Genomic DNA, 23,571 nt, shown 5'->3' with positions numbered 1-23,571 from the left:
ATTTGTGCTGTATCATTATTTTTCCTCTTTATTTGTTGTGTAACATTTTTTAAAATTTTTTATTACATGGTTCTGTAGTTTTTCTTAATAACTTGTTCAGTTTACCCTAAACATTTTTAAAGTATGGCTTTAAATTTTAAAATGTAAATGTGTTCTTTATAGCCTTTTAAAAACTGCATTAATTCTGTAGGACTTCTGTATATATTTGACGTTTATACTTGTACAGAAAACATTGTGTACACAAAAAATTAAGAAAAAAATCAATACAATTTTTAAAAAATATAACAAACAGTTTTTTTTAGTTCATCAAATTTACTTTAGCTTGACACATAAATCTATCAAGTTAATAATACAGTATCACATTTTAGATAATTACACGCAAATAGTACCAATGCTATTACTCTTTTAATGTTTATTTAAGAGAATTGTCTGTTTTACCTCTAAAACATATACCAGAGGAACAGACCATTTTAACACTAATTTGTACCAATCTATTACACTTTTAATACAGGAGAATATACTTCCTCTTCCATGTAATATAACCATTTTGAAAGCATAAACATTATTTTAGTTAACAGAGAAGCTTAACACTAACTGTCAATAATAACATCTAGTTAACTGTTAAACCTAATAAAATTCTGGAGTTATCTCCCTGCCCAGGAACAAACCTGAATTGTGCTAGCCAATCAGCAACAGTCATGTAAATTAGCCTTTTATTTTTTTGGTGATTAAATAACAAGTTAGAAAACAATTTTTCTAGAAAACATAGTGATAGCTGTATTGTTACCCTTTTTTTGCCACAATTATTTCGTACAAGGATGTGAAATCTTGAGATAGCGCTGGTCCAGAAATTCTATTGACCAACAGGAGAGAATTGTGTTTGTACAACAGGACCTGTCTGTCAGCTGTGGTAGCCAGATGTAGCAGGGTGTTGAGGCTACACCACAGCCTGAAGCACTAACACATGATATGATACCCCAGAGAGTTGGGTTGGTTTTTGTAGCCAACAGAAAAAATATCAGTCAATGAGTCTACGGCTAGGCCAGCAAACAGTGGATGCGGCCAGCTTACAATAAGTGGACACAGCCAGTCATTGGCCAATAACACCAGTTGGACTTGTAGCTGGCCAGTTATTACACTAGGTCAAGGGTCAGCAACCTTTACAAGTACAGAGATGTTTTAAAAGTATGAAGAAGAAATCACACAGAGAGTGTTAGTTATACAATGGTCCTGATGAAGTAGACTGTAGAAATTACAATTAAAACCCATTTTACCAATCTTTTTAAGTATCTAGTTATTATACAGAGCTGTTTGATCAATAAAGGTTTAGTACTACAAGGTTGCCGACTACTGTACTAAGCAGACAAGGCCAGTCACTGGTCAGCTTACAGAAATAGGTCAGTCACTGGTCAGCTTACAGAACTAGGCCAGTCAATGGTCAGATGACACAACTAGATCAGTTACTGGTTAGTTTACAGAACTAGGTCAGTCACTAGTCAGTTTACACAATTAGGTAAGTCACTGGTCAGCTTAAAGAAATAGGTCAGTCACTGGTCAGCTTACAGAACTAGGCCAGTCAATGGTCAGATGACACAACTAGATCAGTTACTGGTTAGTTTACAGAACTAGGTCAGTCACTAGTCAGTTTACACAATTAGGTCAGTCAATGGTCAGCTTACACAACTAGGTCAGTCATTGGTCAGCTAACACAACTAGGTCAGTCACTGGTTGCTTTACAGAACTAGGTCAGTCAACACAGTCAGATGACACAACTAGATCAGTTACTGGTCATTAAAGAACTAGATCAGTTACTGGTCAGTTTATAGAACTAGGTCAGTCACGGGTCAGCTTACACAACTAGATCAGTCACTGGTCATCTTACACAACTAGGTCAGCCAATGGCCAGCTTACACAACTAGATCAATCACTGGTCAACTAGGTCAGTCACTGGTCAGCTTACACAACTAGGTCAGTCACTGGTCAGCTTACACAACTAGGTCAGTCACTGGTCAGCTTACACAACTAGGTCAGCCAATGGCCAGCTTACACAAAATAACAAGAACATAAAAGCGCCAAGTCTGTAATGAAGGTGATAATGATGTGCCTGATAGGGACGTCAGTGATGGACCAGGGGATGATACGTCAATCTGAAAAAACACAATTAAATTAGCAAAGCCCGCAAAAGTGTGCTCATTTTAATAAACACATTATATGTAGAAAACCCTTCCCTACCCACTACTGAATCAGGGGGATATTATTTAAAAAAAGAAATCAAGACTATGTTTTAAGACGGATAAATCTTACTAAATGCGAGACAGCTGATGCAGCAGATTTGATGGCAAAATTGCCTCTAACTTTTCCAGTATGTAGCTCAAAGGGAGATAAAGCCAGCCGAGCATCTAGAAAAAAAAAAATTTAATGCAGGCGTCAAGCCAGTTGGACAACCTCAATAAGCGTGTGGCGCTAGAGTGGTAGAGAAGATGGTGGTACTCACTGTTCTGACGACAACACCCATGGGTTCAGGATACTGATGTGTGAGGAGGGCGAGGAGGGCAGTGAAAGAACACAGTCCGGCAGTAAACAGGATAAAAAAGGGTAACTCTTTCTTGGGGTAGACAGATACTTCATGGAAGGCTGAAACACATTGGGACAAGAAAAATATTAACAAACTAGATATAAAGAGAAAGTATTGAATAACCCAATAAAATACTTCATGGAAGGCTGAAACACATTGGGAGAAGAAAGATATTATCAAACTAGATATACAGAGAAAATTATTAAAAAACCCAATAAAATACTTCATGGAAGGCTGAAACACATTGGGATAAGAAAAATATTATCAAACTAGATATAAAGAAAAAATTATTAAAACACCCAATAAAATACTTCATGGAAGGCTGAAACACATTGGGACAAGAAAAATATTATCAAACTAGATATACAAAGAAAGTATTAAAAAACCCAATAAAATACAATCTTAACACAGCAACAAACAAATTTTGAAAATTTTTACCACCATAGAATGAGAACAAGTGAATTACAATTTATTCAATTTCTAAATCTATTTCACCAAAGCTAAATAAAATTATCCCACCAAAGACAACACAAAAACAGAAACAAATCTAAAACATCAAAATGCAAAGCTTACCTGGCAACAGTTCTCTGTCAGCATTTTCTGTACATGTTGGGTAAGGGTGAAATAAATGTCCTTTTTCTAATGGGTAGGGAATCATACGAAATGCTGAAAATTAAACAAAAACATGAATTAATTCAAAGTAAAATATGTTTCAAGAATTAACTGTACCAAGTAACATTTCAATAAGAATCTGAACAGCTGACTAGAAGCAACTTTTGAAAATGTCCATGTACATTGAGTTGTTTTGTTGTATAGGACTGAAGCCAGCAGCCCTGAGATGGCTTAACATATGAGAGACAGCTGGCTTTTTTAAACAAGAAATGTTTCTCACATCCCAATCTCAAAGTAAGTGGAACTAAACTTATAATATAAATACATTTTTAATTAAGGTGTTTTTAAAAAAATTCACAAAAATTATAACTTTTAACAAAGAACAAACATTTATTTTTATCTAAACAGTAAATGGATAACAAATTTAATAAGAGGTTTTTAATAAACAGTAACAGTGCATCTCATAGCTGTAGCAAAGAATAACACAACTACTATTATTATCAATTTCCATATTCAGGACTACCCACCACTTCATCACGTGTTCAATTAATACTAATTAATGTACACATCCCAATCATGAAATAGCCCCAAAAAATGCACCAAAATGTGATGCCAGCAACAAGGAAAATTTTGTACTAACTCTCATAAAACAAATTTTTGCACTATTTTTAAATATCAAAAAAATATTTGTTTTCCCACTTTTTCTAAATCTAGAATCCTAATTAAAATAAAAAGTATCAGACGTAGCAAAAACGCTATATAAAAGTTAAATTTGCTAAGGTAGTGCTAAAAAAATGATAGATTATGGTGAAGGGTGTAGATAAAACTGACTTCCTTCCCATGTACAATGTAAAAGGTTGAGAGCTCCCTCCACACGTTTCCAGTGATGCAGATGAAAGAATGAGTATGCGATAGCTTCACTGTCTCCTCTCTTTAAAATATGTTCAGGGGGTAAGATCAAGCTCTTCATTTCTAAAAGATACTGAAACCAAATATAAACAATGAATGTACATGATAGTTGGGTGAAAACATTAACACTGTCACATGATGAATGGGTGTAAACAATGTCACATGATGACTGAATGTAAATAAAGCCACATGATGATTGTATGTAAATAACAATGTCACATGATGATAAGAGCACTTCTATGAAGAAAATAGATAATATGCACCTAAATTGACAAGGACTATGATTATATAAAAGAAAACATGAATGTCAGTGTATGTGAAAGTCTGTACTGATAGTTAAAGCTTCTACCAACCTTTGGAACGTGTGGATTAAACTCAACAGCTCTATGAATTGCTTCTACCGCTGTCATTTCTGCTGTACTTAATCCTCTTTTAGAAGCTATGTCTGGAGAAAACCTGAAGCAACAAAAATATATAGATGTAGAGCTGCTGACTTGACACAAAAACATTTGTACAACATACAATCAGCCATGACAGTAACAGACCACCACACAGTCAACATCAGGACAACAAAGGACAACCTTCTTCCACTACAGTAACTTAGATAACAGCTAGGCTTATAAAAAGCTATTGACCGGTGTTTTGTAGCACAACTTACTTATCAGCTACTGCTCTTGCTTTCAACAAGGCTGCTGTGTAACATATTGTAGCAGACTTTGGCAAGCTGATGTCTAAGGGAAACAACAAAGACAGTCCTTGTTTTTATAACAAAGTAAAATGAACATTAAAATCTTTTTCTCAGCCAACACTTTTTTTTACAGTTACTGCTAAAAAAAAATGTTTATTTTATTATTTTAGTGCATTTAAAAACTTTTTAATACAAAGGAATGCTTTTGTTTTATTTTCTACTTTTTTGATATTGTAAACATCCAAGTCAATAATTAAGTCTTAAAAACAATACCATATTTTTTTCTTTCCATTCCCTTTTTGTAATTAATTGACATACAACACATAAAATATTGGCTTTAAAAATCAATCAGCGCGTCTAGATTACAATTATCTGCCACTTATTGGAGTGACTAGTCAGCTGCAAAGATTAAAAACTGACATGACTACGCTCAATTAATTATTGCTACTACTAAATCTTGTTATCTCCCCTTTTGTTATTGAATATGGAAATTTTAAAAATAACTTTCAATAACTTGTTAAGTATCAAATTAGATTTAAAATGAGATATTAATTCATAGTCAGGAGTTGAAGTAACACCAGCTCACCATCAAACCTGGCTAAAACAGCTTGGACATCAGCATATGCCTGCAAGTCAAGCAACGCCTCTATCAAATTTTCATGAATGTTGAAGTTCATAACAGGAGACTCTTTCAACAACTGGAGAGTTAAGGCCAAAAAATAATTTCTCAGTCCAAAAAAATGTTTCTTACAAGATCAAAAAGTAAGTTAAGAAGCAACAAATATTTTTTAGAAACAAAAATGGCTATAAATATAGGCAAATAGAAAAAAAAAAAAACAACAAAAAAAAAAACAACCACCAACAGAAAACATTGGATAACTATTACAGTTATCACATCTCTTATTTTTACCTATTCCAAAATTAACTAAGAAAACATACAAACAAGCATTCGAGAGCTACAACCTTTTGTTCTGTCCAGTTAATTACTTACATCTCTCATCATCTTCACAGCTTCTCTTGTTCTGCCTAGTTTACGAGCACACATAGCAAGTCTTCTCTTTATGTAAACTAAAACATTCATATCTCGACCTGAGGGATGAATTCATACAGCAAGCATGAATATTATAATTAAATAAAAAACAGAATGTTCATAAGTGCTGTACTTATAAAATAATAAAAAAATCTTTTTTTTTTGCTGTTAAAATAGATTGGGTATTTGCAATTCTACAATGGCTTGGAGGTTTTAAAAAATAAAAAACAAAGCAGTCATCATGTAACTAGACAACAAAATAGTCAAATTTAGCTGAATACCAATCTTTTATTTAAAGAGTTAATCATAAGTCTTATAAACAAACATACAGTTAAGCTCAGTAATAGTAGCACTTAAATGAATACTTTTAAAGAAAGTTTTTTTTTTATATTGTAGATGATATGTAGAAAAACTTACGGTGCAAAGCTTCTTGTGTTGAGTTCTGATGTTGTGTGGCCTGTGACTTTCTATAACTGCCTTCAGCTGCTTTATATGCTTGCTTGAACATTTTCTCACACTGGGAGAAAGAGATAAACTTTGTTACAACTCGGTTGTTGCCCTTTAACAGCTACTTCTTTAACTCCATTTGAAAAATTAAAAGTTATTAACATAAAACAGAAACCTAATGGACTCAACTTTCTGTTTTCTAAATTAAAAACAGTGTTAGTAATTTATTTGGCGGCATTTCAGAGTTATTTCCACACAAAAAGTAAATATATTTTTAACATTTATACATTTATGGTGGTAATGGCTGTTATGAAACAAAAAAATTAAAAACCTGTTACCTCTAAAACTGTGGTTGTTTCCTCTTCTGCTAAAAGCACCATTGCTGTGGCACATCTGAAAAACAAACAAGTTTTGTAAATGGGTTAATTAAAGAATATTTAGATAATAAAAAAATCCATTTCCAAAATATTAAGCTTTATCTAACAAGTTATCCAATTAAATTTGCAAAAGAAAAAAGAAAATTGAATAGTTCCGAAGGGAGATAAGCTTTTAGAAAAAAAAAATCTATCTTTTTAAGGTTTCTTTGTGAACTGAAATCTTAGTAACATGAACTGACTCGGGGTTCTTTTCCAGAGCATTGTGTGCAGCCTTAATGCGAGATTGGGGGTTCCTCTCTCTCCATGCCATCTGCATAACTGTGGACAACAGAAACAGCTCATTAGCAGTACAAAAACTTCTTTCAGAAATAACACACGCTTCACCAGTTACTACTGCAACAATAATATCCATCATTAGCAGACATTCAGCAGTTCACTCCCCTATTTACTAAATACTATAAACCTGGCTTTATATAAAAAACTGGGAATCATGAAAAGAATTTTAGCTACTTTCATTTTAGCATAATGTTGATTAAAGCTAAATTAGAAAGTTTTCCCAACTGTTGCATTAAAAAGAAATAAAGGTGTTAAATTAATGCCCATGTTAATGCCAGATGAATCAAAAGCAACAGGTAGTAATGACAGTTTTACTGTTAGAGAGCAGAAACAACAGTTACAAATGTCAGTTACTTACTTTCATATTCAGGCTTGCCTGTGTCTGCCTCACATGTAAAGTAGGTCTGGTGGTCCTGGGCAGACAGGTTCATGTCATAGTATGTCAGTGGTTCTTTCCCCGTCGCCCAGTTAAACCTCTGGTACTCAGAACCACGGAACAGGTTTAAGGGGTTCCGCCAGACTTTACATTCTGTAAATAAACACAACAAAATCATATTTTCTAAGAGCAAAGCTGAAGACAATTTTGAAAAAGCCTACATTTTCCAGAGTGGGTCTCCTGTTAAATGCTTAGTTATTTTTTTTGTAGACTTGGCGTGAACCATGTAAATAATCAAATAAAATCATCTCTTTGCACCATTAACATCAAATGAACACATAAAGGGTTACATCCCTTTTTTGTGTTGCCAATAGTCTATAAACAGCAGTTATAAATGTTATAGCAAAAACTGAGTAGGATTTACTTGTGTATGAATAAAAATGTGGATTAGATCAATAAATCAAAATAAATAACAGGATGGTAGAGCGAAAATGTGGACCAGGCCAACAAAACAAAATAACAGACATGAAGATGAAAGAGCAAAAATGTGGATTAGATTAGTAAAACAAAATAATTGGTATCGGGAGGCAAAAGCAAAAACATGGATTAAATCATATGAACAGAACAAAAAAAATGATTGAAACATGGTTGGAAGAAATGTGAACCTGGCCAACAAAACAATAATTGGTAGGAAGATGGAAAAGACGCGGACCACCCCAGGAGCAAGAAAAGAAATGTAATTGGCACTGACTTGATGACTGACCAGGTAAAGAGGATTGCTGACTAGAAGCTCGACTGCCATTCTCCACGCTGCCATTGGATATGATAGTGCCACCGTTGGTGGTGGCCGCGCCGTTGATGCTGCTTGTGGCTGTGCTTTCTGAGCTTGCATCCCCACCCCCAAGGAGAGGACTTATGTGATTCAGTGAAACCTGCTCTATGAAGGATGTGCCGTACTTTTTAAAGTACCACCATTCAAAGATCTGAAAAGAAAAAATGGTTAAGGACATAAAGTTTGTGATAATAGAAGAACTCATATTGCCTGAAAGTTCAGAAAAAAGATTTTAAAAACACCCATTCTGCATTCTTAGATATCTATTCTCTATTGATTATATATTGACTATTTCATGGATCTACTAAAGTTAGTGTAATCTAAAATTACAAGCACACAGTGAGAAAATGTATCACTGATCATAAAAGCTTTAAATAAAATTTTTAAAAAATCAAGCATGTGTACAAAGTTCTTTTTAAATTTACAATCAGGTTTAACATGTAAGTCATCAGTTTTTTGGTAACCCCAGCTTGTTAATAAGTGATTGTTTTAAAAAACCATACCAGAAACTTTTAAAAAAGGCCACCTCATAGTTTTTTTAAAATATCTGATAGTTAAATAATATTGTTAGCCAAGGTGTCTAAAATATGTTAAAACATAATGCAACTCATACTTTAATTAATTTTATAGCTGTTCAGGACAAAAAAAAAAAAATTATAAAAATTTAATTGTTTCACATAATTTGCACAAAAATATATTAAAAAAAAAATTCAACAGACCGCTATGTGACACAGAATAGTCATTGGAAACCCTGAGAAAACATGGAAACTCTTTTGGTTCTGAAGCCTTATTACCTAGATTCTCTTACCACAAGAAGAAATGACTAAGTGCCAATATGATTTTTACATGTACATTTTTACTGGCCTCTGGCACAAGAGTTAATTAATTTTGGTAATGTGAAAATTTTAGATAGTTGGTACCCAAATATTTAATGAGATGTAAGTTTATTTGTACTCAAATATTTAATAATCTTCAAGTTTATTGTATGGTTACCTATATATTTAGTGGTCTGAAATTTATTGTAATACATTACCCACATATTTTTTGATCATAGTTTATGGTCAAAAGATCTTTAATCATTTCTGCTTCACATTACCTCAAACTAAGAAACAGACAATTCCCCTTTTCAATGCAGAAAATTGTAAACCCAAATTTATGATAAACCTCAACAATTTACTTATTAAAACTTACGAAAAAATAATAGTTAAATATTAAATAAATTACATTAGCATTCAATTATAAAGCAAATAACTGCTAATTTAAAAAAAAAAAACAAGAGATCTGACACAAACTAATGCAGTAAGTAATAGCAAAAATATAAACAAAAGAAAATGCATTCTTTTAAAGAAAACACAATCTTAAATTTCATTATAGCCTATACATTTAAGCTAATTCACTGTGACAAGGAAACATTTCTGTCAGGTTTTTTGAATACCCTAAATTACTTGATTTCTTTCATGCATCTGTTTTCCAAAAGGAAACTTGCCAAAATAAACTTCTGTCAGAAGGGAGCTAACAAAGTAGCTTTAAATATTAGAAGCATCTTCCTCAAGGATGAGTTTAAAAGGGGAGATAACAGGTCTTTTAAAAACAAAGAAGAACAAATAAGAAAAAAAAATAAAATACTTAAAAAGAAAATGGCAGTGTTAAAAAAATATTTTAAAGATAATAACAACTGGGTTCAATAATTAAATGCTTTTTGGGAAAAATGTGTATTATAGTTGAATACACTTGGGAGAAAAATCTCATGAATTAAAAGATAAAATAAAAGATACATATTTTATTATGAGAAATAAATACTTATCATTTATTACAATTGCAATTTGAACAATAGAATAGCAATGGTTAGTTTTAAAAAAAGAATTAAACTCTAATATACAACAGTATTTAATTCTAGTAAGTTTAGTTTTTATTTTTAAATTATAAAATAAAATAATTTTAGGATGAATCACAAAGCTTTATCATGGAATATTAATCCTTACAATTAAAAAGTTCAAAAATAAAAAATAAAACACTTTATTATTCCATTAAGGGCACTACTATAATAAAATATGAATCAATATTGTGATTGGTATCAAGACATGATGTTAATGCTAAGTTAGAAAAGTGATACTAGTCAACACAAACATCAAATGTATATCACACAAGTTCTACAACTCACACAACTGAAGAAATAAATTTAATCTCATAAATATAATTTTCTGCTCATTTATTGCTATTTGAATAGAACTAGACAACAACAAAAAAAAGTTGGTGTTATTTACCACATATTTGTCAATGTACACCAGAAGAGTTTGCAATATATTCACATTTGGGACAAAAAGTACATGCACACAAGAGCATATTATTTATCACAAGCTATCACAAGCTATCAAGGGAGGTAAGAATTCTAAAGCTACAACCACTCACCAAGATAAGTCCAGATATGAGTGAAGAGGTTCCAGTTAAGGCCACATAGAACTTGGGAGTCAAGGTGTTCAAAAACATGGTAGCTGAAACAGTGAAAAAAGGTGTTCAAAAACATGGTAGCTGAAACAATAAAAAAAAGTGTTCAAAAACATGGTAGCTGAAACAGTGAAAAAAGGTGTTAAAAAAACATGGTAGCTGAAACAATAAAAAAAGGTGTTCAAAAACATGGTAGCTGAAACAATAAAAAAGGTGTTCAAAAACACGGTAGCAGAAACAATAAAAAAAGTGTTCAAAAACATGGTAGCTGAAAAAGGGAAAAAAGGTGTTTAAAAACATGGTAGCTGAAACAATAAAAAAGGTGTTCAAAACATGGTAGCTGAAACTGAAAAAAGGTGTTGAGTTAAGAATTGAAGTCACAGTGAGTGTGTGTCCAGGTACATTGCATGAACTAGAGAACACTTCAGGAGTTATAGACCCTAACATTAGCTCTGGATCTAAAGTACTATGTGTGTACCACCTGGTCAGTACCCTGACTCACCATTCACATAATGATCACACCAGGACATTTTAACATTAATACTATGTCTAAACTCATAACTGTTTTCTTAAAGGGAAAATTTTGAATCTCACAAAAAAAAAAAAAAAAAAAAAACCTGTTAAGATCGAAGAAGATTTATTTAAGTAAATAAAATATGTCAAATATGTGAAATCTTCATACTTTCAAACGATATCACTCATTTAAAGTACACATGTACTGAGTACTAATGGTGCTAAAACCATCACATAAAACCCCCTATCAACAATACACTGAAACCCAGAAGAGTATCTTAATGTAATAAAATCACCACGGTAACCAGACGGTAACCGAGCAAATAAAGAACACCATCAGCGATAAAAGTATCAGTTTTTAAATTTTCTCTTGCCCAAGGCTGCTCGCTATCAGCTCGCTGAAGGCCGCTTTGGGTCAGTAAGAGTGCAGTAGCCATTTCTCGCCCGTCTTCCACTAGACTAACCCTGTCTTCTACAAACTAACACCTGATATTGACACGTAGTTTAGTGTCTTTATACCACACATTTACACGACACAAAAAAAAAACAGATATAAAAAAAATGAATACAAACCAAACATCTGGTAAAGTTGCCAGCTCTCATGCACGACACACACACTCGGCAGCACACAGGGCCCTCACTACACGCGCGCTCCCCCCGCCTGTCCGCCTGCTTGCCTGCCCGTGTGCGAGCTCCGTCTAGCCACGCTCCGCTGCTGTACCCATACACACGATATTGTTTATACACGCACTGCTACACGGCTCCTACACGTTGGCTGTACTAATCACGGACACACCAATCAATCGGAACCTTCGACTAAACAGCTGAAACAAAAATCTACAGCCTGGTAGAAAAAAAAACACGGTTCTAGACTAGGCGGAAATTACTCTCCTAGTCTAGCACCACTCACAACACCCCCAACTGACGCGGCATCAAAGGGTGGCTAAAAATAGATTTAAATAACAGCGGAGTGAATTTTTCATTAGCCATCAGAGAACATAGGCAATCAAAATCGATATTTTCACACACGATCAACATCAGCATGAACCAATACGGTTAGAGCTAGAAATTTAATCACTATCAATTTCTAAATCGGCACAGAATGTTCTCGAATAAGACTACAGACTAAACCACTTGAATAAAAGCAGCAAGACACGATGCTAAATTGGAGATTATTATTATCTAAATTGATGCAATGAGTATAAAAAATTTAACTTTTCTCTTCACATTTCCGAATTCTATTGCACTATTTTAAGCAAAATTATAATGTCAACAACGAAATATGTATCCATTTCCAAGAAATGTGTATCCACTTCCATAAAAGAAACGTCTCTGGTATGTCTCCTTCAAAAGTGTCTAAAATGCCGACATTAAATTCTCTCTAAATAACCGCCAATGCAACCTAGAAAATGCCGCAATCAAATTATCTTTGAATTGCCACCAATGAAAGCGAAGAAATGCAGCCATCAAATTCTCTCTAAATTACCAACAACGAAAGCTATAAAATGCCGCCATCTAATTTTCTTCTTATTACTACCAATGAAATGCCGCCATCAAATGATCCTGAAATGGAGTCACCAAAATCTCTAGACTGAAACTATCGAGATAAAAATAGTATCTGAACAACCGCCCTCGAATTTTCATATGTCGTTCCACGACACTCCTAACCCTAGCTTTAGGCAAGGGACACCCAACTACCAGTGTAAGACCCGTCTATCTCTCTAGTTATTTAAGGTTTCACGACACCCCTGGCATTAGGCAAGGGACACCCAACTACCAGTGTAAGACCCGTCTATCTCTCTAGTTATTTAAGGTTTCACGACACCCCTGGCATTAGGCAAGGGGCACCCAGCTACCAGTGTAAGACCCATCTATCTCTCTAGTTATTTAAGGTTTCACGACACCCCTGGCATTAGTAAAAGTCCACCCAACTACCAGTGTAAGACCCGTCTATCTCTCTAGTTATTTAAGGTTTCACGACACCCCTGGCATTAGGCAAAGTCCACCCAACTACCAGTGTAAGACCCGTCTATCTCTCTAGTTATTTAAGATTTCACGACACCCCTGGCATTAGGCAAGGTCCACACAGTGTAAGACCCATCTATCTCTCTAGTTATTTAAGGTTTCACGACACCCCTGGCATTAGGCAAGGTCCACACAGTGTAAGACCCATCTATCTCTCTAGTTATTTAAGGTTTCACGACACCCCTGGCATTAGGCAAGGTCCACACAGTGTAAGACCCATCTATCTCTCTAGTTATTTAAGGTTTCACGACACCCCTGGCATTAGGCAAGGTCCACACAGTGTAAGACCCATCTATCTCTCTAGTTATTTAAGGTTTCACGACACCCCTGGCATTAGGCAAGGTCCACACAGTGTAAGACCCATCTATCTCTCTAGTTATTTAAGGTTTCACGACACCCCTGGCATTAGGCAAGGTCCACACAGTGTAAGACCCATCTATCTCTCTAGTTATTTAAGGTTTCACGACACCCCTGGCATTAGGCAAGGTCCACACAGTGTAAGACCCATCTATCTCTCTAGTTATTTAAGGTTTCACGACACCCCTGGCATTAGGCAAGGTCCACACAGTGTCTATCTCTCTAGTTATTTAAATTATTAGCACAGGATGACACGGTAAACAGGTCGTTAACAGGTTGATAGAAAAAAAACAACTGTTGCAATATGGTGTGAGTTAATTTATGAGTGGAAACTTGATCACCCGCACGCCCATACACAGTGTTTCTATCTATCTATCTATCTATCTATCTATCTATCTATCTATCTATCTATCTATCTATCTATCTATCTATCTATCTATCTATCTATCTGGTATAGATCCAGACCAGAGTAAGACGTCAGCCTTACTTACGAGTAAATAACTCTAAACAAAATAAAGTAACACCAAGCTGTACTGTAACACACCACCATTAAACAATCTAACAATACACAAAGCCGGTGAGGATAACAAAGTATAGCTGACAAGATGCGCAAAAAAAAAAAAAAAAACTATTTTAATTTACATCAACAACCCCCACTAAACGAGAACAGAATCGATGGCGACATTAGAAAATAACAAAGACGATTTCGCCCCGAAGGCAACGCGGCAAAGATCACTTGCCGTCTCCGTCAGTCACACACGGAATGCCGCCGGGTATTATCCAGTATGTCCGGAGAAAGCATCCGGCTAGTGTTGACCTTAAGGAATATCGTATGGCGTCAGGCAAAAAAACAAGCCCGGCGTCAACGAGCACAAGGCATTACCCAGCGCGACGGACGCCAGTCTTGTAGTAGCACCAACAGACAGTCCTGAAGCGCACACAAAGATAAGAGCGAGACTGAAAGACGCACAAAGAAGCCGTAGATATGAGGTAATCATCCGTCGCAAGGTGACAACAGGACGGCACGACTAATCACGACAAAGAAACCAATCGATCCCGTACAGTATCCACTCAACGCGATTGTTTTCGAGGTGTTTTGAGACAGAGAGAAATCCTGTTTGCGAGGAGGGTGAAATCAAAGCACGGGGCGAGTGCTTGGACCAGCAGTCCACCGCGACCAGATATCGATTAAAGAAGGCCCCGACACAATGTTGTCATTTGGACCCGGCCTACACACTAGTGCCGCCATCTTTCGCAGACAACCACCGACCTTCTTTATGAGAGCCGTGCAATTATGCTGGGTACAAGAATGGCTTTCTCTCTCGAGGCCCAAACCTTTTTAACTAGCGGCTTTATATCGGGGTTCTCCCTACTCGAGAGACACAGGAAGAATAGCCTTTTCGACTAAGCTCTCAGCGGATGGAACCAATCTATTTTTAGCACCCTTTATTACGCAGTCCACTGTAACATAGAGACAGCCCTAGCTAATAAAAAAAAAATGGTCCGGTGGTCGATAAAATGCCAGCGTTCTTCCTTAATAACAGTATTTCTAGTTAAAACACATATGAACCACGTTCAACAGGCGCAAACACTTATTGTTATAAATTTCACCGGGACTGTTTAAAAACGTGATAAATACATGTCAAAAGTGACACAGACATTACAAGAATAGACGTGGCGTATACAAGATGGCGGCTGTGAGTGGCACACTGTTATTCTACAGACGGCATGAGTTTGGGTTTTAACATCGTTTCGGTGCGGCGAACATGGAAAACAACATTAGATTAGCTTCAGTAAGTCTAGTTGTTAGGATAAACAAACGGAAGCGTCGAAACATTAAAAAAAACACAACTGCAGCTAAAATATCAGCCCCATCGCCAAATTTCGACAATATTCTGGCATCACTGAGCTTTACTTTCCATATGGATTAAAATCAGCATATCTTGATTTACATCTCATCTGCATAATTTAACACAAAGAAAGAATGGCAGTACTTTGAGACAATTTCTCGTCCAAACATTGTCCTGAAACTCCAACATAGATCTAGAGTCAACCAATCATTTTCAAATACGTGTTTTGCTAGAAGTAAAACTTTTTTATTGCACCCCTACCTCCCCTTAAGGCCCTTAACACAAAATCTATTACATGTCTAAACCAAATGTTGACTGAACTACGAGACAAGCTCCCTAGACATTTACCCGTGCTTATACCAAAGCCCTCGCCAAAACTAGACAAAAACAATCCTAGTCTTTGTGTCTTGTATAAATGCATTTATTTTCCCCTGTACCTGCTTTGTTGTTTTGGTCAGGAGTATAGGACCAGACCCACGTTAGCAACCAAGTGCTCCATCATGCCGTATGTAACAAAAGATAAAAGAAAACAACACACTTAAACGTCTATGCTGACCACACAGAATAAAATATATCGCTGATGTGGCACAAAAGTAACATTCAGATCAAAGTCCTTGAATAATTTATCTCCACCATAGTTGCTATGAGTGTAGCATATAGCATTATGTATTTATGAGCCAAGGAAATGCCACTAATCAGGCTTTCCGCACATTATTCATATTTATCAGTTAGTAAAGGCGGGTCGGCTACATTAGGTTATTTCAATCTTTATACAACACCTTTAAAAATGTCATCTTGAATGAAGGGTGAAATGAGTAGAATGTGCATGACGGTATGTGTGTTGTCTATAGGCTTTAATTTGACGTCAACACATCCTCAATGGAGAGCGGGTGTGTATTTTGTTATGGGACTTGGTAACACTGCTGGATTCGACAGAGGGGATATTTGTACAAAGGACTCTGAACACAGTATTTACTTCCTAACACTGTTAGTTTCGGCTATTTCTACAACTAGGCCTTGGTATCACGTATTTATGTGATCAGATTTAGAGTCAGGTCATTTTTTTGGACAATGGTGATAGTATTTTTCGGTTGGTCTTCACACCCATTACTTAGTATTTCCAACAATATTATTACAATATTTCAATAATTGTAACATTAATTTTTCAAATGTCTTCCTTGTATTCTGCTATAGTGAACTCGTTCCACTTCTCACGAGTAAGAACGCGCCGAGCAAGTCTGGAGCAAATTTTACCGACGAACGTAATTACCAAGCCAGTGAACAGACAGCTGAGCCAATGCAAACTATCAGATAGGGAAAAAGGCGATCGCTGCTCGAGACGCCTCTTCTTATAGCAAACGGTCAGTTAATGAAAAAATGGAAATATGAACTACTACTACAATAATCGGAATTGTTAGTGAAGTGAAAGAACATGTTATTCATTATTACCCGCGATGTGTACACACACCTTATAAAGTACCCCCATGGTCATAAACCTAGCATGACCCCTGTTTTGTGCCCTTGTGACTGTCCTGTGAAGCCAACAATTACCGCAACACACGCCCATAAGTGGACAGAGGCAGGCAGTCAAACAACATAGGGAGCAGACACTCTGGACTAAGACACGATACAAATAAGTTTAAAAAAAAACAACACTAATCAAAAACACCGAAGGGAGTCAGCGTGTAACGCTCGGTAGCTGGGGACAGCGACCCATCTAGTAGACTCAGTAGAGACAACTCTAAAATCAAACAACTACTGCCTTGTAGTTTGTACTTGGGTGGTCTAAGGAAGTAAATCCAAAAGGAAAAGCAGGCTGAAATCCGAGTCAACTGCCTATGCTGCGCATAAAGTTGACACGTAATACTTAATTGTGCTGGAGGAAATACCGTGTATCACTACTATTAAGAACGAAGAAGAAAGAATAGCAACATAGTTCAAACAGATATTTCAAATGTTATAACCAAAGAGTTCACATAAACTACAGCTGATCACGTTTCTTCATGTAGCGACACATCCACCAAATACAGTTTAAATGGGCATCTGTACATTGAAAGGTTGATGAGAAAAGCAGCTAATCACAAAAATATTAACTATTAGAAAACTTCATGTACCATCATATCAGTATTGCTGTTAATCATAAAATGCATTCCACAAGTATTACATTGATATTTTCAACAATAGAACACCAAGTCCAATCACTGATTTATTTTTTGTATAGCTCACAAGCTGCTACTAACAGAGCAAGTCAGCCATACTGGCTAACCATGAGTAATACATCACACTCAATGGCATGTCTAGACACTGAGGAAATGCTACACTCAAACACCTCTGTATTAACTCTGCATTCACTGTCTAGACTCACTGGGGGAAATGCTACACTCAAACACCTCTGTATTAACTCTGCATTCATTGTCTAGACTCACTGAGGAAATGCTACACTCAAACACCTTTGTATTAACTCTGCATTCATTGTCTAGACTCACTGAGGAAATGCTACACTCAAACACCTTTGTATTAACTCTGCATTCATTGTCTAGACTCACTGGGGAAATGCTACACTCAAACACCTATGTATTAACTCTGCATTTATTGTCTAGACTCACTGGGGAAATGCTACACTCAAACACCTATGTATTAACTCTGCATTCACTGGCTAGACTCACTGAGGAAATGCTACACTCAAACACCTTTCTATTAACTCTGCATTCATGTCTAAATATCTCTTCCACTCTATGAATATCCCTAGGGAAATTATACCCCCCTCCCTTAATATCAGATATAAACACATTCTGTTGATGAATCCAGATCTCAAAAATCGATTTATCACCCATGCAAATACTTTCTTACTTATTTAAAATATTGGCAGCACTTTCCTACCAGCTTGAGCTTCTCATGAATGTTCTACTTGATTCATGCTAGTGCTAGCATAGCCTTCTTCCTACTCTCCTCTTATTTTATGTTTTTATCTGTTTACTTTTTGAGATGAAGCATGTCATACTTCTAGTTTATGATGCCATGAAAATAAAATTTTATTTTAAAACAAAAGTGAAAACAATTGAAACATTTAAATAACAAGTAAAAAACAACAAAATATGATTTATTTGTGGTTTCTATGAAAAATTAAATTTCAACAGAAAAATATATTTTAATAATTTTCCTCCATCATGCAAAATGTCTGAAAGAAACCCTGTACATGACACATCTCAGGGATTATCTTTCCGCTGCATTGAAGTACTAGCTATTTGTTTCAAAGAGAACTAATTTCAAGTAAAATAAATTTGCAGTAGCATGTCTTAATGCATTATAAACACAATACCAACAACATAGTCAAGACAAAACATAAAGTAGTTAGATAAAGCCAAAGCAAGCTAAATACAAACTGAAAAACTATTCCCAAGTTCTGCTACCAAGTTTCTTGGAATTTTTGCCAGACTATTTCAGGTACAAAAAAATAAAAATAAAAACAAAATAAAAATATTGTTACCATATTTGAGGAGAACTGTAACAGTTATATTTTATGAACAAAAACTGACTCGCAAGCTAAAATAGTACTACTCTTTCTAAACAGAATGAAAAATTAGATTTGTCTGACAGGCTTTGTTAGTTGCTATCTCTTCTTATTTGTGAATCAGTTTGCACATTTTATTTGCTGAGTGTAAAGCATGACTAATAATATCTAACATTAAGCAGCCCTTTTGTGATGACTTACTGTCTTATCTTGTTTTCTTATACATATGCATCAAATATTATTTTAATAATCACTTAATTTTTAAAAAGTCATGTATCTGTGAAATATGCATTTTTAACAAACAGCACAAGAATTGGACTGCTGGGTGGGAGAAAACTCTACTGCTAACCCTTAGTCTTAAATTTAGATCCTGCACTCTGCAGGGTCCCTCAGACAACCCAGGGAAAGTAAAGGTGGCTGGGTATAGTGCTCACACTTCAAATGCTGTGTTAAAGAAACAGATGAACTATTCAACATCTGCCCTATGGATCATTAAGTCCAAAAGGGGAACTTTACTTTTTGGAGCACAAGAATACAATATAATGAAGAATAAAATGATTGTAAAATTGGCTCACCCTTTCTAAAAACAATTTTTTTTGTCGCCATTTCAATAAAATTTAAAATATTTATTGCAGAAAACATTTACATACAAACTGAGCTAACTGTTCACCTTTTATTTATATGACTTATGCAAACAAATTCTTTTAGCCTTTATTAAAATTGTTACTAGTCATCCTTGTGAGGACCCCTCATGATACATTCATTAAGTTTAGTTTAGGAACTTTTGCCTATATTTATAGTTAAATTCTAACAGATTATTTAAAGAAAAAAAAAAAGGAATTTCATGAAACACGGTAGGTTTATTTAAATAACACTGGAAAAATTCATATTTTAATAAGTATGATATGATGAGTACAAAATGATGTAGTAGACGAGACTTGGGGGACAGATGGTGAATAGGATGGCGACAAGAGTAAGCTTTGTGTTAGTGTAGCAGATGATTGGTCAAATTGAATTACCTATCTGCATAGCATTTAAACGTTTAGTGTAGGATCAGCCATCTTTATGTAATGTGTCTTATTGGTAATGGTATAGGGGGTCGGCGTTATCGAGTCGGTACAGCTCATGGTTGCTAAACCGAAAAGTCTCGAGTTCGAACCCTCGGGCAGATGAAGCTCGTTAGCTAGGGACAGTCACTCTTCTAAGAGAGACAACTCCAAAATCAAACAACTGCTGCCTTGGTTGGACAAAGGCTATGGAAGCAAATCCAAAAAGAAAAGCAGGCTGAAATCTGAGTCAATGGCTTCAATGGCGCATAACGAGTTGACATGTATCCTTAATTGTGTTGTAATTCCAACACTAAAATTAAGAACGAAAAAGAAAGAAGAAGGTAATGGTATGCAGAGAAATATGTCTGATCCCTCCATCTTCACTGAAGTCTAGTAGCTTATATATAGATATAGTCATGGACCCCCAATACAGTTGCCTTTAGAGATCCATTTAAAATGTCAAATATCTGAGCTGAGTTTTCCTGTTAGTGCTTTTGTCTAACATGATTTGGAGTCTGGTGGCTAATGTCAATTCCAAATGCTGGCTAGTTTTGAATGAGGCAGTTTTTTGCTTTGGTGACTCAAATCTGTTTTGTATTTTAAAAGAAGTTTTTTAATGTGTAGTATCCTTATAACTTAAGACCGCTTCTTTTAAAATATTCCAGCATTGTACTGAAGCATTGTCTGAAAGTGGTTACTGGGACCACAAGATTATAGCAGATTGCAGAGAGCTATAAAATTCTAAAATAAACCAACACAGCTCGTCCGTGGTGGAAGATTGAATGATCTATAACTTACATAGGCCTACCGACACCCTACTTAAATTCTTTCCCTTCCCTTAGTTTTTTCAACTGACATCAACATTGGTGAGGTTTTTTTCACAATCATTACAGTTGTCATGCATAAAAATAATGTTTTTGACAAAATTTGCCTTTAAAGTGAATATAAAAATATATGTAAAAAAAAAAAAAAAAAAAAAAAAAAAAAAAAAAAAAAACAACTTAAGTTTGAAAAAATGTAAAAAATCTGCCACATTAGATAATTGAATAATTAACTAAACCCAATGACTAAATATATCAATGTAGGCTGCATGAAAAGCATCCATCTGTAAATTAGAGTGGTTTCCCCTGAAATTCTAACATAATTTACAACCAAAAAAATACTTTACAAAGATTGCTGCTAAGCTATGCTAAGTTAACAGTCTTGGTTGCATTTGATGAAAACATCAAAATGTTTATTTATTACTGAAAAAGTTTTAATAAAATTTATAAAATTTATAAAAAATAAATAAAAAAAGGTCGGGACATGAAACATTTATTTTAACTTTTCAAGCATATATCCTTGTATAGGTGCAAAACAATTAGCTGGAACAATATGCCCACGTGGCTACAATGACCTGCTTTTTCTTGTCATCTTGATGATCTTAGACTAAATGTTTTTTGTTTAGGCCTGTGTTTTGTTTTGATGGGACAGGGACAACACGATAAATACTAGTAGATTAAAATAGGCTATTAAAATAGATTTTTAAAAAAATAATTTATACTTAAGCCTATAGACTAGATCCCATAACTAGACATACATGATATGAGTATGAACCCACAAATCGTGACGACCAGCCAGAAGTGCAACTGCTCAACCGCACACTTTAAAGATTGTTTTAAGTTTTTGTCAGAAGAATAAGGCTAAAATGGTAATTGTTCAAATTGCACAACTATTAATGGTAGGCCCTATTTAATTTGAGCCCATTGCTCAGCTATTGAGGTCATAATGTTTTGCATCTTCTGCCGGCCAGAATTGTGCTTTTTCCAGCCAGGTACTGCATCATCACACTACTTGCTATGACCAATGTTAGGGTCCTAAAACGATATATTACCTTATTTTAATAACATTGCACATGATTTTAAAAATGTTTAATTGGCTTTTTGGACTAATTTAATTTTAGCGACTATCCTTGGTTTTAAGTTTATTGAGTCATTTCTTAAATTCTTAACTTAAGGATTGCGCCCACCAGCCCCAAGCGATGCAACTGCACATAAAACAAGCGGAGCTAGAATCTAGATCTAGATCGATTACTATCTAGATAGATCTCTAGTTAATAGTTATCTAAATCTTCTATAATATGAGATGTTCACTGAACTGTCACTAGATCTATCTGACTGACAGTCGTCAGAGTTGATTGATTGATTGATTGATTGAGATTTGAGAGAGAAAGCTCAGAAAGTGAGAAAGGTGTATGCAACAACTGTTATTGGGTAAAATAAGTACTTACCATAAGATACGTTTTCGCTCAGTTTTAGAGGGACGCGAAGAAAGTAAATAACCGTCAAGACTAGAAATAGCCAGAACAACCAAAGACCAGTATAACCTAACCCGTATATCCAAGACTTCAGTTTATCAAATGAACGGGACAGGAAACCCGCCATTGCAAAAACAAATGTTCGCAGTAAATGTTAGCGATGCTATTAAAAACTAAAATAAACAAAACACTTTTATAAACCCTTGTATGAGAAAAAAATATATATTGCCTTTAAACCTATTTATTTTTTTAGTTACAATTTATACTGAAATAGTTAGGTTCGAATACATTTAAAAAGTTATAATTGGGTCAAACGTCACAATAGGGCATTAGGCATTTAGACAAGTGTTTCGTGGGCATGATTGAAAGGGAGTTAACTTCGATAAAGCTTACAAAAATAACTGCATTTACTAATGACTTCCCTTCAAGGCTGTTACTGTTAGGGCTAGGGCCAACACATTTTTAAATTTTAGTCAGCATTATAAAAAGTAATTAGGCCTACTAAGTTTAAAATTACCTAAAGTATAAGTTACCGTTTTGATACAGCTTTAATTAGATAAATGTATGATTGAGAGACAAATGAATTATTTTAGTCACTTTAATTTAAAAACAAGCTGAAAATGTCAGAAGTCGAATTAAAAAAAAGAGCAATATTGGTCACCACCCCTCGTTGTCACAATCCCTTGTCAAAACCAGTCAAGAAATCAACATGAAAGTGGTATTTTTGATGGCAAGATTTATCAACATACTGTATTCCTTTCAAGTTTGGTGTATACTTTGATTAACTGCATACTGTTAGTAAAGATGTTACGTATGGTTGTGTAAGGGAATAAGTTAAAAATGAATATATTTTATCTAAACTTGTTTGACTGTTGAAAATCTTTGGTCAGTGCACTGAACTCGGTCATTAACTGGGTAGAGGCCAGCAATCGTGTACATGCGATTTATAGACATACACAGAACGCCTACCACCGGTGACGTCACTAGATCTGGTGTTACCTTTTTACTTTCTCGTATATACGAAGTATAGAGAAAGTATTGTAATCGTGCAAAAAAAAAATCGAGATTTTTACAAATCTCGACGTTTCACACCTCACTGATACGGAAAAACATAATTTTGCATTCTTGTCCGTCTGTCTGTGGTTCTGTCTGTGTGTCTGTCTGTCTGTCCGTGTGTAAACACGATAACTTGAGTACCGTTACAGCTAGGTTGATGAAATTTCATATATAAGTATTTAATCAAAATCGTAGATCCGTATCAACTTTTGAGCGATTTCCAATAACCGGAAGTGGTACTTTTCCTACTTTGAATTTTTCAAAAGCCTATAACTTGAGTACTATTT

At 35.0% G+C, this 23,571-nt stretch overlaps 1 protein-coding gene across 3 annotated transcripts; it reads right to left on the bottom strand.

The window, feature by feature from the left end:
- Window positions 1-292: 292 nt before the first annotated feature.
- LOC131953309 (suppressor of tumorigenicity 7 protein homolog) lies at window positions 293-22,358 on the bottom strand. 3 transcript variants are annotated; one of them, XM_059316447.1, is made up of 16 exons: window positions 22,202-22,358; window positions 10,592-10,674; window positions 8,102-8,333; window positions 7,333-7,503; window positions 6,878-6,956; window positions 6,600-6,654; window positions 6,232-6,331; window positions 5,776-5,873; window positions 5,371-5,482; window positions 4,755-4,827; window positions 4,450-4,552; window positions 4,019-4,169; window positions 3,149-3,241; window positions 2,495-2,634; window positions 2,305-2,399; window positions 293-2,147 (listed from the first exon to the last, which is right to left on the bottom strand). In XM_059316447.1, coding segments are annotated over exons 1-16 (1,740 nt in total). In that variant the 5' UTR covers window positions 22,356-22,358; the 3' UTR covers window positions 293-2,146. The 3 variants fall into 3 exon arrangements, with proteins under 3 accessions (XP_059172430.1, XP_059172431.1, XP_059172432.1); XM_059316448.1 differs by having other exon boundaries at window positions 8,114-8,333; XM_059316449.1 differs by lacking the exon at window positions 22,202-22,358 and adding an exon at window positions 11,714-11,987.
- Window positions 22,359-23,571: the final 1,213 nt, after the last annotated feature.

Source organism: Physella acuta, unplaced genomic scaffold (genome assembly GCF_028476545.2).
Source record: "Physella acuta isolate Inbredline_101_S28 unplaced genomic scaffold, ASM2847654v3 ptg000916l, whole genome shotgun sequence".
Taxonomy (NCBI): domain Eukaryota; kingdom Metazoa; phylum Mollusca; class Gastropoda; family Physidae; genus Physella; species Physella acuta.
This window is presented reverse-complemented; position numbering and strand designations above follow the sequence as displayed.

Excerpts from the sequence above, each read along its gene's own strand:
- LOC131953309 (XM_059316447.1), bottom strand. The coding sequence starts at position 22,355 with ATGGCGGGTTTCCTGTCCCGTTCATTTGATAAACTGAAGTCTTGGATA. Across the intron at positions 8,334-10,591 it reads TCATATCTGGACTTATCTTG|ATCTTTGAATGGTGGTACTT; the intron begins GTGAGTGGTTGT and ends TTTTCTTTTCAG. Across the intron at positions 6,655-6,877 it reads GCTCTGGAAAAGAACCCCGA|ATGTGCCACAGCAATGGTGC; the intron begins GTCAGTTCATGT and ends TTTGTTTTTCAG.